The following is an 18334-nucleotide window of genomic DNA, read 5'->3' as shown; positions in this document are numbered from 1 at the left end:
GTGTCTTCAGGGCCTTCGAGGTATTCAACTTCCTTGATTGGACTCCGGGGGCTTTGGGCAAAAAGGTGTCTACATTCAAGGAAGGGGACTCTTCGAACTTAGTCCACATGATGTCCTGCCTGGATAAGGCGTTGTGGGAAGGGGCAAATGAATCGGCAGCTATTTTTACTGCAGGCATTCTTAAAAAAAGAGCTCAATTGTGTTCATTTCTCTCTGTAGGGGTTTCATCTTTTCAGAAATCTGAATTGTTATATGCTCCACTGTCGTCTTCTCTGTTCCCACAAGATCTTATTAGGGAGATTTCTTTCTCGTTGACACAGAAGGCCACTCAAGACCTGGTCTCGAAGACGGCAAGGAAAGTGTTGCCATCATCCTTCGTTAGCCGTAAACCTAAGGGAGTTGCTCCTTTTCCAGGGTTTTCTCAACCCTTTCGAGGAAAGCCTTCCGTTAGAGGTAACTTCAGATCAGATGGAAGGGGAACTAAGAAAAGAGGAGCAAGAACAGGGCGAAGCAGAGTCTGACTGCATTCGCCTTCAGGCTGTAGGAGCCAGACTAAACATCTGGCAGGCATGGGAGAAGAGGGGTGCAGATTGTTGGTCAGTCCAGCTTTTAAGGAAGGGCTACAGGATCCCTTTTATAAATCAACCCCCTCTAAGATTAACTCCTGTGGATCTCTCTCCCAGATACAGGGAGGAATTGAAGAGACAAGCATTACAGCTACAAGTGTGTCTCTTGTTGGAGAAGGGAGCTGTAGAGAAAGTACAGGACTGGCAGTCACCAGGCTTTTAACACCGCCTTTTCTTAGTTCCCAAGAACTCGGAGGATGGCGTCCCGTTCTGGACGTAAGTGCTCTCAACATCTTTATCCAGAAAACAAAGTTCTCGATGGAGACGATGAAGTCAGTGTTGGCAGTAGTAAGGAAGGGCGACTGGATGGTATCATAGGACCTCCAGGATGCTTATTTCCATATCCCGAGTCATCCGAAGTTCAAGCACTTTCTGAGATTCTTTTTCTAAGGAGAAGTCTTTCAATTTCGAGCCCTGTGTTTCGGCCTCAACACCGTCCCACAGGTCTTTACGAGATTTATGCTCAATGTAGTTAGGATGCTCCACTCAAGGGGCATCAGAGCCTTCCTGTACCTGGACGATAGCTTTTAAGAGCTAGTTCTCAAGATCGCTGCCTGAAGGATCTTCAGACATTAAAGTTGACGGAAGAGTTGGGTCTTCTGGTCAACAAAGACAAATCTTCACTGATACCATCTCAAGAGATTATATATTTAGGAGTGATGATTCGGAGTCAAGCTATTCGGGCTTTTCCGTCTCCCTTAAGGACGGAGCAAGCACTTCAGAAGATGCGTGCATTTCTAGTAGAGCAGAGGTGTTGTGCGAGGAGGTGGATGAGTCTGTTGGGGACTCTCTCCTCTTTGGAACAGTTCATCTCTCTGGGAAGGCTTTCGACCACTCCAATTTCACCTCAACTCTTGCTGGAACAAGGAGAAGGATTTGGAGAAGGCGTGTGTTCCGATAACGGAGTCAATGAGACACTGCCTTCTGCGGTGGAACGACCCGATCAAATTTCAGGAAGGTTGCTCTTTAAAACTTAAGAGCCCAGACCTTGTGTTGTTCCGATGCCTCTGACTTGGGGTTGGGGGCAACACTGGGCAATGTGAAGGCATCAGGGGTGTGGACGGAGATTCAGAAGTCTTTCCACTAGAAACCAAAAGGAGCTGTTAGCAGTTCTTTTGGCCCTGAAGACCTTCGAAGGGTCAGTATGGAACAAGGTGATACAAGTCAATGCAAACAACACAACGGCATTGGCCTATATTGCCAAACAAGGAGGAACACACTCGATTTCCCTTTGTGAGACGGCAAGAGAACTGCTCATTGGGCAAAGGAAAGACAGGTGATTTTACTTTCAAGGTCCATTCAAGGGGAAAAGAATGTTTTAGCAGACGGTCTCTGCAGGAAAGAAGGTCGAGTCCTATCCACGGAGTGGACTCTACACCTAGAGGTGTGCAAGCGTCTGTGGAAACTTTGGGGTCGCCCTTATATAGATCTGTGTGCGACTGCAAAGACCAGGAGACTAGAGACATTTTGCTCCTCAGTGCCAGATCTCGAGGCAGTACACGCAGACGCGTTCCTACTAGATTGGTCAAATCTAGATGTGTACGCTTTTCCTCCTTTCAAGATCCTGTACAAGGTACTTAGAAAGTTTGTGAGAAACGAAGGGACCAGAATAACCTTGATAGCCCCCTCTGGCCCTCAAGAGAATGGTTCACAGAGGTACTGGAATGGATAGTGGACACTCCCAGAAGCCTCCCTTTGCAAGGAAATTTACTCAAACAACCCCACTTGGTAAGACACCATCAAAATCTCCAAAGTCTTTGACTATCTGCCTTCAGACTATCGAAAGACTCGCAAGAGCTAGAGGCTTTTCGAAGGAGGCAGCTAAGGCAATTGCAAGGGCTAGGAGGTCTTCAACCACCAAAGTCTTATCAATCCAAGTGGGAAGTTTTCAGTGAATGGTGCAGGGTCAACTCTTGTTTCCTCTTCTAGTACCCCTGTAGCTCAAATTGCTGATTTTCTTTTATTCCTGAGGAAGAAACTTAGGTTTTTTACATCAACTATATCAAGGGATACAGGAGTATGTTGACGACTGTGTTCAGGCACAGAAACCTGGACCTTTCTAATAATAAGGATCTACAAGAACTAATTAAATCCTTTGAGACAACAAAGCAACAGGACCAGGATTCACGAGCTTGGAATCTGGATGTTGTGTTAAAATTTCTGATGAGTGACAGGGTTTAACCCCTGCACTCTACATCTATGAAGGACCTCACGATGAAAGTGGTTAGTCTGGCTACAGCCAAGAGGGTTAGTGAAGTCCATGCATTCAGTAGACATGTGGGTTTTCAGGACGGTAAAGTGATCTGCTCATTACAATTGGGTTTTCTCGCTAAGAATGAGCGCCCTTTCCAACCTTGGCCTAAGGCCTTTCAGATTTCGCACCTGGCGGACGTGGTTGGAAAAGAGCTAGAGAGAGCTCTATGTCCAGTAAGGGCCCTCAAGTTTTACTTAGGACATAGGTCATACTTTATTAGACTTCTAATTAAAGAGGCTCCTTCTCACTGCAGTGAGGCAGACTTTAGTCTTTTGAAAGTAAAGACTCACAAAGTAAGAGCTGTGGCAACTTCAGTGGCATTCAAGCAAAATCGTTCCTTGCAAAGCATTATAGATACAACCTTCTGGAGAAGCAAATCTGTGTTCGCCTCACTATTTGAAAAATGTGGGAGGGTGGGCTGTGCCACCCTAGCAGTACCAGCCGAACTCGGTTGAGTCCCTTGTTAGCAAGCTGTGTTGTATTTGACTGGGATCTCCATGTACAACCACTCTGACCTATGGTGATATTGAATCCTGGAGAAACGGTCATTTTGGTTCCATTTGTTATTTTTCAGGTAATTTTGAATGTATTTTTAGCAGTTTTGGCTTTTTCGTTTATTGCAAATATTTTTTGAGTGTTAATATGTTAGGACCTTAGTGTAAAACCCAAAGGTCTTTCTGTTGGTAAAAAGTAAAAGTAATTGATTTAACCATGAAAAAAGAGGAGAGAGTCGGACCTTACCACCTGTTGGTTTGTGTGAAACAGACCCGATTAACTTGGTGGAGGCGCATAAAATATTCAGGCATTGAAATTTGTTGATTCTACACGAACACAAACCCTCTGCTTTTTAATAGGTGCATGATTTCAGCGAAGCACAAAACATAGATGTTAGAATTTATAACAAATTGGAGGTAGTTCCTGTTGGGTAACCAGGTAACTCCAACCCCTTTTGCACTGCCATCGCACACAGTAACCACTTAGGCTTCAGCTACCGAATAGTAGGCCTTACAGGCGTGCTCTCGGTACTAAAATACTAGGTTTTTTATGCACTTTATCTTTTTACTTGCAGATTGGTGTGTGTTTGGCGAAGGGAGAAACCATGTGTAGGTATGCGTTCCTGTCTAGGTGTTCTTGACTGTAATTGTGGATTCTTTATGAGCTTGACCTCTGTAGATCCACATTCTTTATTTTGCAGATGAAGATAGCTGATGGAAATATGCAATCGGTCCTTTAAGTCTGTGTTGGTTGATATTCAGGGTTAGGTGGCCGATGAACCGACATGTAACGTAAATTGTCGCATGATAGCTTCTCGCTACATGGCAACTGGAATACAGCGCTCCCCACCCATACCAAATCATTGCTGATGCTTGCAATGCTCTAGGCATAGCGAAGCGATTACATTGGGAATCGTGCGATTACATTGGGAATCGTTTCAAGCACAACGGACAGAAAGAAAATTTATTTATGCCACAAAATAATCCATTGAAACCTAAGTTGATTACAGTACTTCCATGGTATTGCGGATGGAGCACTTCTGAGTAGTCGGATCTACGAAACGCAATCCTTTGGATGGTAAGATCCAAGTATGGACAGGTAGAGGGATGAGGTTTGTATTGCTTTGTAAAACTTTTTTGAATATTTATGATTTTATTTTCAGAAGTAGGGGATTCAGCATTATGAAGCTTTATTGGTGGTGGATAATGTGGGAGGATGGGCTATGCCACCCTAACAGTATCAGCCGAACTCGGTTGAGTCCCTTGTTAGCAAGCGGTGTTGTATTTGACTGGGATCTCCATGTACAACCACTCTGACCTATGGTGATATTGAATCCTGGAGAAACGGTCATTTTGGTTCCATTTGTTATTTTTCAGGTAATTTTGAATGTATTTTTAGCAGTTTTGGCTTTTTCGTTTGTTGCAAATATTTTTTGAGTGTTAATATGTTAGGACCTCAGTGTAAAACCCAAAGGTCTTTCAGTTGGTAAAAAGTAAAATGAAATAATTTAACCATGAAAAATGAAGATAGTCAGACCTTACCACTGTTGGTTTGTGTGTAACAGACCCCGATTAACTTGGTGGAGGCGCATAATATTCAGACATTGAAATTTGTTGATTCTACACGAACACAAACCCTCGGCTTTTTAATAGGTGCATGATTTCAGCGAAGCACAAAACTCGGATGTTAGAATTTATAACAAGTTGGAGGTAGTTCCTGTTGGGTAACCGGGAAACTCCCACCCCTTGTGCACTGCTGTCTCTTATAGTAACCACTTTGGCTTCAGCTACCGAATAGTAGGCCTTACAGGCGTGCTCTCGGTAATAAAATACTTGGTTTTTTTGCACTTTATCTTTTTAATTGCAGATTGGTGTGTGTTTTTGATGGCGGGAGAAACTACGTGTAGGCATGATGTCCTGTCTGTGTTCTCGGCTGTAGGTGTGAAACCTCCAAGAGCGTGACCTGTGTTGAACCACATTCTTTGTGTCCCTTAAGGTGGTTGTGGCTGATGCGGTAACGTCCCTGCCTGGTGATTGCAAGACTACGGTTCTAGGAAACGCAAACCTTTTAGATGGTAAGATCCGAGTATCCACGTGGAATATTCAGGTTTGTATTACTCGGTAAAATTTGTCTTGAAAATTTATGAATATATTTCTGTAAAGGATTAACATATGACATTCATATGTTTACTAGATGGTTGGTTAACATGCGACATCCTTTACCTTTTAATGGTGTGTTGATGATGATAACTTTTTATTCACTACATGATAACTTTTTATTCACTACAGATGTTTTTAGACATTGCATAAATATATACTGTACATTGATTATGTTGGTTGCATATAGGAAGTTTCTTTTTCTAATATTGATGGAAGGTAATAAAAGAATATTGAGCAATGTTTGTCATTGTCAAAGACTTGTTGTAGTAAGAGGTAAAATAGTGCTAGAAAAAGTACAATGGTTGTATCATAACATTGCAAGCAGTGTTGTATTTGACGGATCTCCATGTAAAACCACTCTGGCCTTTGGTGATATTGAATCCCAGAGAAACGCTCATTTGGGTTCCATTTATTATTTTTTGGATCATTTTAAATATATCTTGAGGTATATGGCATTTTCGTCCATTGCAAATACTTTGTGAGGACCACAGTGTAAAACCCATAGGTCTTCCAGATGGTAAAAAGGAAAAGGAATTACTTAACCATGAAAAATGATGATAGAGTCAGACCTTACCGCCGGTTGGTTTGTGTGTGACAGACACGATTATCTTGTTGGAGTCGCATAATATTATTCAGGCATCGAAATTTGTTGATTCTACACAAACAAACCCTGGGGTTTTTAATAGGAGCATGATTTCAGCGAAGCAAAAAATTCAGATATTAGAATTTCTAACAAGTTGGAAGTAGTTGCTGTTGGGTGACCCCCACCCCTCTGCACTGCCATCTCGCAGAGTAACCACTTTGTCTTCAGCTACCATAGTTACCACTTTGTCTTCAGCTACCATAGTTTCCACTTTGTCTTCAGCTACCATAGTTACCACTTTGTCTTCAGCTACCATAGTTACCACTTTGTCTTCAGCTACCATAGTTACCACTTTGTCTTCAGTTACCATAGTTACCACTTTGTCTTCAGCTACCATAGTTACCACTTTGTCTTCAGCTACCATAGTTACCACTTTGTCTTCAGCTACCATAGTTACCACTTTGTCTTCAGCTACCATAGTTACCACTTTTTCTTCAGGGTTTTTGGCCGATGTTGTAATGTCAATGCCTGTAGATCGCCAGACTGCGGTTCAAATCCCGCTGAAACTCGTTAGTTCCTTTGCTTGGTGCAACCTCGCCATCTTAGTGCACTAAGGATGGTGGAGTGGGGAAGACTTTTATTAAAGTAACCCGTTAAACCCCTTTTTTTTTTTTACAGGAGTATTGAGCTGATGTTTTAAGGCCGTGTCAGTTGATTTTCAGGGTTGGGTAACTGATGAACTGATAAGTAGTTTGAATCGGCGCAGAATAGATTTTCGCCAATTGGCAACTGGAATACAGCACTCGCCACCCATACCAAATCACTGCGGAAGCTCTCAATGCTATAGGCAAAGCGAAACGACACCATTGGGACTCACACCTTTCACAACGGACAGAAAGAAAAATTATTTATGCCGCAAAATAACCGTTGGAAAACCAAATTTATTGTGCGATATTGCTGACTAGTCGTTTCTAGGAAAAGCCAATCTTTGGATGGCCAGATCTGAGTATCTGTATGTAGAGAATTCAGGTTTTTATTACTTGGTAAATTTTTTTTTGAAAATCTATGAATTTATTTCTGTAAAGTATTTTGACAAATTTAATGTTTATATTATTTAGGCAGTAAATTTTTGTTAATGCTACATGATTGCAAATCTTTGTTTTTTTTTATAGGTGCATGATTTCGGTGAAGCACAAAACTCGAACATTGGAATTTTATAAAAAGGAGGAGGTAGTTGCGGAGGTTTAATTGTGTAAACCCCACCCCCCTTTGCACTGCTATCTCACATAGTAACCACTTTGTCTTCAGCTACCAAATAGTAGGCCTACAGGCGTGCTCTCGATATTAGCAAAGTTGTCTTTTATGTACTTTTTCCTTGCAGATTGGTGCGTGTTTGGCGAAGGGAAAAACCACCTGTAGGCGTGCGTTCCTGTCTAGGTGTTCTCGTCTGTAGGTGGGGAACCTTTATGAGCTAACCTTTGTTGATCCACATTCTTTGTGTCTCTCAGGGTGGTTGTTGGTGATGCGATAATGTCCTTGGTAAGTTTTTTATACAAATAAGACCTTTACCCACTTATTTTACAGATGTATTGAGCTGATGTATATATGCAGTCTGTCCTTGAAGGCAGTCTGCGTCTGTTGGTTTTCTGGGTTAGGTAGCTAATGAACCGACACATAGCGTAAATCCATGCATTATAGCTTTTCTTTTATTGGCTACTGGAATACAATACTCGTCACCCATTCAAAATCACTACTGATGCCCTCAATGATGTAGGCAAAGCAAAGTGCGAATTGCACCAAGCACAACGGACAGAAAGAAAAAAGTTTGTCCCACCAAATATTTCAGTGAAAACCAAGTTTTTTACGTGAAGGATATTGCGGACGAACCCCCTGACTAGTTGGAACTGCGAAAAGGTGACAAGTTGTCTCTACGAAAAGCTGACTAGTTGGATCTAGTAAAAGCTGACTAGTTGGATCTACGAAAAGGTGACTAGTTCGATCTATGAAAAGGTGACTAGGTGGATCTACGAAAAGCTGACTAGTTGGATCAACAAAAAGCTGACTAGTTGGATCTACGAAAAGCTGACTAGTTGGATCTACGAAAAGCTGACTAGTTGGATCTACGAAAAGCTGACTAGTTGGATCTACGAAAGGCTGACTAGGTGGATCTACGAAAAGCTGACTCGGTGGATCTAGGAAAAGCTGACTCGGTGGATCTACGAAAAGCTGACTAGGTGGATCTACGAAAAGCTGACTTGTTGGATCTACGAAAAGCTGACTTGTTGGATCTACGAAAAGCTGACTTGTTGGATCTACGAAAAGCTGACTTGTTGGATCTACGAAAAGCTGACTTGTTGGATCTACGAAAAGCTGACTTGTTGGATCTACGAAAAGCTGACTTGTTGGATCTACGAAAAGCTGACTTGTTGGATCTACGAAAAGCTGACTAGGTGGATCTACGAAAAGCTGACTCGGTGGATCTACGAAAAGCTGACTAGTTGGATCTACGAAAAGCTGACTAGTTGGATCTATGAAAAGCTGACTTGGTGGATCTACGAAAAGCTGACTAGGTGGATCTGCGAAAAGCAAACCTTTGTATGGCAACATCCGAGTATCCATATGTAGAGGATTCTGGTTTGTATTGCTTGGTAAATTTTTTTTATATGAATTTATTTCGGTAACCAATTTAGACAAATTTGAGTTTCATATATGTTGAAGATGGTTGGTTAACATGGGACTTCCTTCATTAGGGTGTCTGTTGTTGATCATAATTTTTGTTCACTACAGGTGTATTTAGACATTGCATAAATATATACCACAATGTGTGTAGGTTGCATATAGAAGGTTTCCTTCTCCAGTATTGACGCAACGTATTAAAGTAGAGATCAAGGATTTTGATTTGTCAAAGATTTGCTTTAGTAAGTGGTAAAATAGTGCTATAACAAGTATAAGGTTGTATCATAACCTAGAAAGATGTGTTGTATTTGACTGGGATATCCATGTACAAGCACTCTGACCTTTGGTGATATTGAATCATAGAGAAACGTAATTTGAGTTCCTTTTGTTATTTTTCTGATAATTTTAAATGTTTTCCAGGTATTTAGGCATTTTCATCCATTGTAGATATTTTGTGAGCTCGTGTTAATTTGTTAGGACCTCGGTGTAAAACACAAAGGTCTTTCAGTTGATAAGGAAAAGGAAGGAATTCAACCATGAGAAATGAGGATAGTCAAGCCTTACCACCTGTTGGTTTGTGTGTCACAGATCTGATTAACTTGGTAGAGGTGCTTAACATTTATGCAATAAATTTGATTAGTTCTACACGAACACAAACCCTCTGGTTTTTAACCCTTTAACCCCCAGGCTATTTGGAAATTTCCAACCCTTAACCCCCAGGGGGTTATTTTTTTCCCAGCACATTTTGCAGTATATTTTTTCTAAATTGCTCTAACAGCCTTAATTTTTTTCATAGAGAGGTCAGATTGGTCTCATTCTCTTGGAAAATGCCTGATTTTTTCAAAAAATTATAAAAAATATGAAAAAAAAAAAAATTTTAGCATTTTTTTGCAAGGACGTATCGGTACGTCCATGGGGTTAAAGGGATGGCTTTTGTGAAACGTACCTGTAAAAGGGTTAATAGATGCATGATTTCAGCAAAGCACAAAACTCAGATGGTTAGAATTTATAACAAGTTGGAGGTAGTTGCTGAAGGGTAACTGGGTAACCCCCACCTCTGTGCACTGCCAAAAATTATCAAAAATATGAAAAAAATTTTATTTAGTATTTTTTTGCGAGGACGTATCGGTACGTCCATGGGGTTAAAGGGATGGCTTTTGTGAAACGTACCTGTAAAAGGGTTAATAGATGCATGATTTCAGCAAAGCACAAAACTCGGATGGTTAGAATTTATAACAAGTTGGAAGTAGTTGCTGATGGCTAACTGGGTAACCACCACCTCTTTGCACTGTGCTATCTCACACAGTAACCACTTTGGCTTCAGCTACCAAATAGTAGGTTTACAGGCGTGCTCTTGGTACTAGTACACTTGTCTTATTTGCACTTAATCTTTTTACTTGCAGATTGGCGTGTGTTTGGCAAAGGGAGAAACCACATGTAGATTTGCCTTCCTGTCCAGGTGTTCTCGGCTCTTGTGTGTAGAACCTCTGTTGATCCCGTCTTTGTGTCCCTAAGGGTTGTTGTGGCCTATGCGGTAATGTCCCTGCGTGGTGATTGCCAGACGGGGGTTCAACTCCCGCTCAAACTCGTTAGTTCCTTTGGTCTCGGCAACCTCGCCATCCTTGTGAGCTATATATGGGGGTTTGGTGGAGCCTATTTATCATAGCTATGTTGTAAAAATCTGAGTCCTTTATACAAATAACCCTTTCAATCACTTTCATTTTTTTTTTTTTTACAGAAGTATTCAGCCGATGTAAAAATGCGATCGGTCCGTAAGGCAGTGTCGGTTGATTTTTACAACAAATCCCAAATTTAAAAGATATTTCTTATTTTTCAGAGCTATGTTGTACAAGTCTTGAGTCTTTAATAGAAATAACCCTTTGCTCCGTAACCGAAATACAAACCACGCTATTTACATAGGGTTTACTTTCGGCGTAGCTGAAATTGACGAGCCATTAGATTTTTAACGAGGGTTTACTACCCCCGCGTTAGTTAGCAGGGGTAGGGGAGGGGTAGCTTGCTACCCCTCCCCCCTCACACACCGGTGAAATGTCTCACTCCACTTTTGGCTCGGACGATGTACAGACGTGTCTGTCTTCGTCCTTGTTTGGCAGCCATTTTATGTTTTTACTTAATCACTTACTTTTCTTATACTCTGTATATATGTAAACATATTTTCATGTTTATGTATATATTTGAGTATAGAATAACCCTTTTAACCACTTATTTTACAGATGTATTAAGCTGATGTAACAATTCCATCTCTACTTTAAAGCAGTGTCGGTTGATTTTCAGGGTTAGGTAACCGATAAACAACCCAAAGGTAGCGTAAATCGGAGCATTATAGCTTCTCGCTACTTGGAAACTGAAATACAGCACACACCGCCCATACCAAATCCCTGCGGAAGCTCGCAATGTTGTACATACATACATATACCAAGGCCCTTCCCCCAATTTTGGAGGGTAGCCGACATCAACAAAGAAAACAAAAACAAAAAGGGGACCCCTATTCTACGTTCCTAGGAGGAAAAGCAAAATACCATTGGGAATCGCATCAAGCAGGACGGCCAGAAGGAATTATGATTTATGCCACAAAAATAATTGTTGTTGTCGACCTCCTTGGCTAGTTGGATCCGCATAACGTATACCTTTGGATGGTAAGATCCGAGTATCCATACGTAGAGGATTCAGGTTTGTACATACATACATATACCAAGGCGCTTCCCCCAATTTTGGGGGTTAGCCGACATCAACAAATGAAACAAAAACAAAAAAGGGGACCTCTCTTCTCTACGTTCCTCCCAGCCTAACAAGGGACTCGACCGAGTTCAGCTGGTACTGCTAGGGTGCCACAGCCCACCCTCCCCCGTTATCCATCTTCTATCTATAACAGGTTTGTATTGCTTGGTAAAAATTCTAGAAAATTTACGAACTTATATCTGTAATGGATTTTGACAAATTTTACATTCATATAGAGTATGTTGAAGATTGGTTAACATGAGACATCCTATACCTCTCTCTTGGTAATCCTAACTTTTTTTATTTAGATATTGCATAAAAATATATTGTACATTGATTTTGTAGGTTTCATATAGTTTTTATTTAGATATTGCATAAAAATATACTGTACAGTGAACCCTCGTTTATCGCGGTAGATAGGTTCCAGTCGCGGCCGCGATAGGTGAAAATCCGCGAAGTAGTGACACCATATTTACCTGTTTATTCAACATGTATATTCAGACTTTTAAAACCTTCCATTGTACGTAGTACTGTTAACAAACCACCCTTTAATGTACAGAACACTTAATGCATGTACTACAGTACCCTAAACTAAAACAGGCACAAATATTAAAGGTGATTTTATATCATGCATTTCCTAAACATGCTAAAAAGCACGATAAAAAATGGCAACCAATGTTTTGTTTACATTTATCTCTGATCATAATGTAGAAACAAACTGGAGGTAGAGCTTTGCTTATTACCCAGACATATTTCCCATACTTTTCCCTTAGAACTAAATCACATCTTCCTACTTTAGATATATATATATATATATATATATATATATATATATATATATATATATATATATATATATATATATATATATATATATATATATATATATATATATATATATATATATATGTGTGTGTGTGTGTGTGTATATATATATATATATATTTATATGTATACACATATACATACAGTACCTACATATATACATAAATACATGCATACATATATATATATATATATATATATATATATATATATATATATATATATATATACATATATATATATATATATATATATTACTGTATACATATGGGTTATGGAAAAAATCCGCGAAGTGGTGAATCCGCGATGGTCGAACCGCGAAGTAGCGAGGGTTCACTGTACATTGATTTTGTAGGTTTCATATAGGTAGTTTCCTTTTCCAATATTTGACAAGTAAGGAAGTTTTGATCAAGAATTTTGATTTGTCAGAGACTATTAAGTGGTAAATTAGTGCTAGAACAAGTGCAAGGTTTTATATCATAGCAAGCTGTGTTGTATTTGACTGGGATATCCATGTACAACCACTCTGACCTTTGGTGATATTGAATCCTAGAGAAATGCTTGTGTTCTGACGCAAATACACACCCTTGCTATATATAGGGGTATTACTTATGGCGCAGCTGAAACACGAGCCAATACGGTTCTTTTGAGGGATAACTACCCCTTCCGCTAGTTAGCGGGTGGTGTGTAGTAGCCTGGCTACCCTGCTCACTCACACCTGTCTGCTGAGTAACCACTTTGCTTTTTGTCTCGGTAGTGTGTGGACATACTGTAGTTCTTTCTTGCATTATGACTTGCCTTCACTAATCTTTTTTTTTTTCCCCTCTCTCTTTTCAGGTTGTGCGTGTGACTACAGTCCCGGCATGCGGAATTTTCCAAGTCTCGAGGGCCGCGCCTGTAGTACCTTTATGTTGTCTGTTGAGACAGACACTCACCTGCTGTTCCCGACTTGCTGTGGCCATCGTTGTTCTAGGGACGACACCTGTGATCAGTGTCGGGAGTGTTCTGTCTCCCAGTGAGAGTGGTTCGGGTGTCAGACCAAGAAGTCCAAGCGCTATTCTTCGCCTTTGGGTCTTCCTTGAAATCTATAAAATAGCGTTTTCTTCTAGTCCCCCAACCTCTTTCCAAAGCTGCTGCTCTGCCAGGCCCTTGCAGGGAACAGCCGATCCTTGCAGGGAACAGCCGATAAGCAGTGCAGGCCTGTTACTCCAGGTCAACCCCTGGGGGTTAGGGGATGACGTTGACTCCTCTAGCGTGTCGGCTCCTTCCCTTCCCCCAGGGAGTGCCTGCTCATTAACTGAGATTGTATCTTTCTGGCCATCGCTGGGCATGTATGGTCCCCTTTCGAAGGAAGTTCTATGTGAACTTCCAATTGGGAGCCGAGATAAGGCACTCACTCATACAATATCAGGCTATCCCGTACAAATGTTGATTCTTCTGATCATTCACGGTCTACGTTTAAAATGCATTCTTCAGACTTTCCTCCACATCTCTATTATGGTTGCTTGTTGGATCTTACACTTTCTTCATAACTTGAACTCTTTGGAACTTGCATGCTCTTTAATTATTATGTATGCGTTTGACGTTGAGGGTTCAATTTCTCCTGCGCCTTCACATTTTAATGAGAAATTACGTCGGTGCTCACTCATACCAGATCTCAGAATCTTTGGATTGTGCACCCTCTTTGAAACACATTCTTTAGACTTTTCTCCTCATCTTAATCACGGTTGCTCGGAGTTTACGTTTTCTTCGTAACTTACACGATCTTCAGAACTTGCTCCCGCTGTAATTGACATGCATGCTGTTGAGGTTGAGTGTTCAATTGCCCATGTGCATTCTGTTATGAGAAATTACCCGTTTTTACACATTCGTACAAGAACTTGCTTTCTCTTACGAACTCGGACTCTTGGATCCTCCATGCACTACTTCAAACTCATTCTTCAGACTCTTTTTTCCTCATCTCTATCATAGTAGGTTGTTGAAGCTTACTCTTTCTTTGTTAACTTACACGCTCTTCGGAACTGTGCTCTTAAAATGACATGCATGCTGTTACACGCTCTTCGGAACTGCGCTCTCAAAATGACATGCATGCCGTTGACGTGTTCAATTGCTCATTCTGTTCTCATTCATATGAGAAATTGCCTGTTTGTGCGCTTTCATACAAGAGGTCTCTCCTGTTCGAACGCGGACTCTTTGGATCATGCGCTGTACGTTCAAAATGTATTATTCAGACTTTTCTCCGCATCTCTATCACGGTTGCTCGGAGTTTGCACTTTCTTCGTAACTTGCACACACTTTGGAACTTTATATGACATGCATGCTGTCGACGTTGAGGGTTCAATTGGTCATGCCGTTGTCAATCTTATGAGAAATTACCTGTTGGTGCACATTCATATAAGAGGTAGCTATCCTGTATGAACATAGACTGGATTGTGCACGCTCTACTTTTAGAACACCTTTTTCAGACTTCTCCTAATATCAGTCATGGTTGCTCATTGGAGCTTTCACTTTCTATGTAACTAACATGCTCTTGGGAACTTGCTTGCTCTTTAATTGATGCCCTTGTTGCAAAAGTTAAGCATTCTCTCCCTTCCTATAAGTAGTCACATTTTTGCTTACATTTTTTGGATTGCTCGAGCTCTACATCATACATACATATACCAAGGCACTTCCCCCAATTTTGCGGGGTAGCCGACATCAACAAATGAAACAAGAACAAAAAAGGGGACCTCTCCTCTCTACGTTCCTCCCAGCCTAACAAGGGACTCGATGAGTTCAGCTGGTACTGCTAGGGTGCCACAGCCCACCCTCCCCCGTTATCCACCACAGATGAAGCTTCATAATGCTGAATCCCCTACTGCTGCTACCTCCGCGGTCATCTAGGGCATCGGAGGAAGCAGCAGGGTCTACCGGAACTGCGTCACAATCGCTCGCCATTCATTCCTATTTCTAGCACGCTCTCTTGCCTCTTGCTTTTCATGCTCGTATAAATTTAGCAAAAATTATTCCAAACTGGAAGAATCTAGTGCCGATTCATCTATGCATGTTAACCTGCTCTCCTTTGGATTAACATTGTGTGATTTCTCAAGTCATATGAATTCTAATTGCTGATTTCATTCCTGATTGCTGAAGGGCCAACACCAACCCTATTGTGAAGACTGTTTAGTACCTCTAACAGTGAGGCATTTGTTGACCGAATGCCCCAATTATAATAACTTGAGGAATAGATATTTGTTTGAGGCTCGAGGTGAGGGTGGCATGTTCATCCTCGCCAAAATCTTGGACATGATGTGTCCTACCATGCAAGTGGCATTTTTAGATTTATTTCAGAAGCAGGTCTTCTGAAAACTATCTAACGTTTATAATGACATCCAACTTTTATGGTTTTAATTGAATAATCTTTAATTTTTTTTTGTATATATAAACGAAATGATATCGGCGTCAATGACCTTAATGTCAGGATGCCTTAAAACCTTAAATCAATCAATCAATCAATCATTCCTGATTGCAGATGTGGTGAATCCCATGGGAACGACGATCATGTCAAACCTCTGCAAGGAATCTCATCTTTACGGGAGTGCCTGCAGTGTGAAGGTTCTTATGAAGACGAAATCACAAAGGGAAGACGGCAAAGGAAACTTAGTTCCTCGTGGAGGGAAGATATGAGCGAGGACAATCATAGGTTCTTTCACAGATGTCATGGTATAGAAGGCTAACATGATGCAATAGGCCGAACTTATGTAACTCGAACAGGACATCACGTGGTAGATGGCAAGTAGGTGCTGTGGCAAGTTCGAATTTGTAGGTCTCTCCTGTAATCACCGAGTCTGTGCTTTGCATGGTTTTACACTTGCCTTTGAGCAGGGGAACAATATTTTTTTTGGTAATCAGGTCATATAGGATTCCCTGTTCTAGCCTTTAACAGGAAAGACCATGGAGACTACACAACACCCCGCCTAAAAAGGTCCTTCTTGTCACTTTTCTGATATAAATAACTTGCAAATATACCAGAGAAAGTTAAAGCATGGAATGCAGAGGTTACAACCCTCGCGCGAGCACCCCTAAGGGCGTCGTGTATAAAGAAAGGGCGTGTGAAAACCACTATTCACAGGTTGTCTTCCATTTAGAGTATTCCTTCGTCAATATACGTGGGGTGAGCCGACTTCCAGACAAACCCGTAACATTTCTGAAGTTGAACAATTTCAGACATCTTGAACAATCAATCAATGACAAAATCTGACACCGCCTAGCGTGTAAGACATGGTGGGCCCAGTTCATGATCAAGCAATTCAGAATTCTGTGAAAGTAATACCACTACTGCCTGGTGTCATATTACTGCTGAAAAAAAAAGCCTTCAGAAAGGATTCGTCCTTACATCACAGTTGATTCATATAAAAAGTTTGAGAAAAGATTTGACATTATTTAATTGTATATGTTGAAGTTAGGGAAAGAAACAGATGAAGGGTTACCTAGGGTAAAATGCCAATTTGTACAGCACACTATGAACTAGTCATAATTCCAGTATCCGTCTTGTAGATTCTTAACCCTTTTACCCCCAAAGGACGTACTGGTACGTTCCACAAAACTCATCCCTTTACCCCCATGGACGTACCGGTACGTCCTTGCAAAAAACTGCTATATAAATTTTTTTTTTTTTGCAAATTTTTGACATTTTGAGAAACTTAAGGCATTTTCCAAGAGAATGAGACGAACCTGGCTTCTCTTATGACAAAAATTCATTAGAGCAATTTAAAAAAATATACTGCAAAATGTGCTTGAAAAAAAATAACCCCGGGGCGGGGTTAAGAGTTTGAAATTTCCAAATAGCCTGGGGGTGAAAGGGTTAATATATTCTAATTGTTCATTACCTCTTGTAGTTTACAGTATTTATTTCCTTTTTCCCTTATGATTATAGCTAAGTGCTTTTCCAACTACGGTTGTATCTTAGCTAGTAATAATAATAATGATAGTAATTGAAGAATTTACATTACTTATATCTTCTAATTATTTTGCAGGAAAATGGACAAGAGCAGCATGCAGAAGTTTCTGGAGTTGCAAAAGGTACGGTGTATGCTTAACACGTTGCATATTTAGCCTTATGATTTCAATCTTGCTTTTAGGATACCTGAGTTATCATGTTTGCATACAGTATTGATGAGCAAGGAAAAACAGCTCAATTATTGACTGCAATATAGTATACAGTAAGTGACTTTGAATTTAGTTAAACTGAACTGTTGGGAGGCCAAACAGTCAAGATTTATAGACTATCTTACATAAGCAACCTTTTTCAAAACAAAGATTTATCCATTATGTCTTGGTCTTTTTTCATGATTGTTGGGAACAATTTGGTTTTAAGTAAGCATGATCAATATAGAACGCGCAGTCTTAACTGCACATTTATAGTTCAGTTTCTATTGTAGTCTGCTGTACAAAATCTTTTAAACTGGGAAAGTAGATCATTCGTGTGTGTTATCTGTTTATAACTTGCAGAGATGAATAAGATAGAGCTATAGTCAATTTTTTTTTAATGAGGCGTATTTTAACCGACTCGCAGTGGTGACCTTTTAGCTCGGAAAAGTTTCCTGCTTTCTGATTGGTTAGAATTATCTTGTCCAACCAATCAGCGAGCAGCAAACTTTTCCGAGCTGAAAGGGCACCTCTGCGAGTTGGTCTACCTGCACATTTACAGTTCAGTTTCAATCATAGTCTACTGTACACTATCTTTTAAACGGGGAAAGTAGATCATACATGTGTGTGTCATCTGTTTATAACTTGCAGAGATGAATAAGATAGAGCTAAAGTCAATTTATTTTTAATGAGGCGTATTTTAACAGACTCGCAGTGGTGACCTTTTAGCTCGGAAAAGTTTTCTGCTTTCTGATTGGTTAGAATTATCTTGTTCCAACCAATCAGCGAGCAGGAAACTTTTCCGAGCTGAAAGGGCACCTCTGCGAGTTGGTGCAAATCTGCCTCGCCT

The 18334-nt window shown here is 40.6% G+C and overlaps 1 protein-coding gene across 1 annotated transcript; it reads right to left on the bottom strand.

Moving 5' to 3' along the window:
• Positions 1–7959: 7959 nt before the first annotated feature.
• Positions 7960–8736, bottom strand: LOC137645581 (uncharacterized). Its single transcript, XM_068378382.1, has one exon. The coding sequence runs from the start codon at positions 8734–8736 to the stop codon at positions 7960–7962; it is 777 nt and encodes a 258-aa protein (XP_068234483.1).
• Between the last annotated feature and the right edge of the window lie 9598 nt (positions 8737–18334).

Source organism: Palaemon carinicauda, chromosome 8, assembly GCF_036898095.1.
Source record: "Palaemon carinicauda isolate YSFRI2023 chromosome 8, ASM3689809v2, whole genome shotgun sequence".
NCBI lineage: Eukaryota > Metazoa > Arthropoda > Malacostraca > Decapoda > Palaemonidae > Palaemon > Palaemon carinicauda.
The sequence above is the reverse complement of the archived record's forward strand: the minus strand, read 5'-3'. Positions and strand labels throughout refer to the sequence as shown.

Coding starts and splice junctions, on each gene's coding strand:
- LOC137645581 (XM_068378382.1), bottom strand. CDS start 8,736: ATGGATACTCGGATGTTGCCATACAAAGGTTTGCTTTTCGCAGATCCA.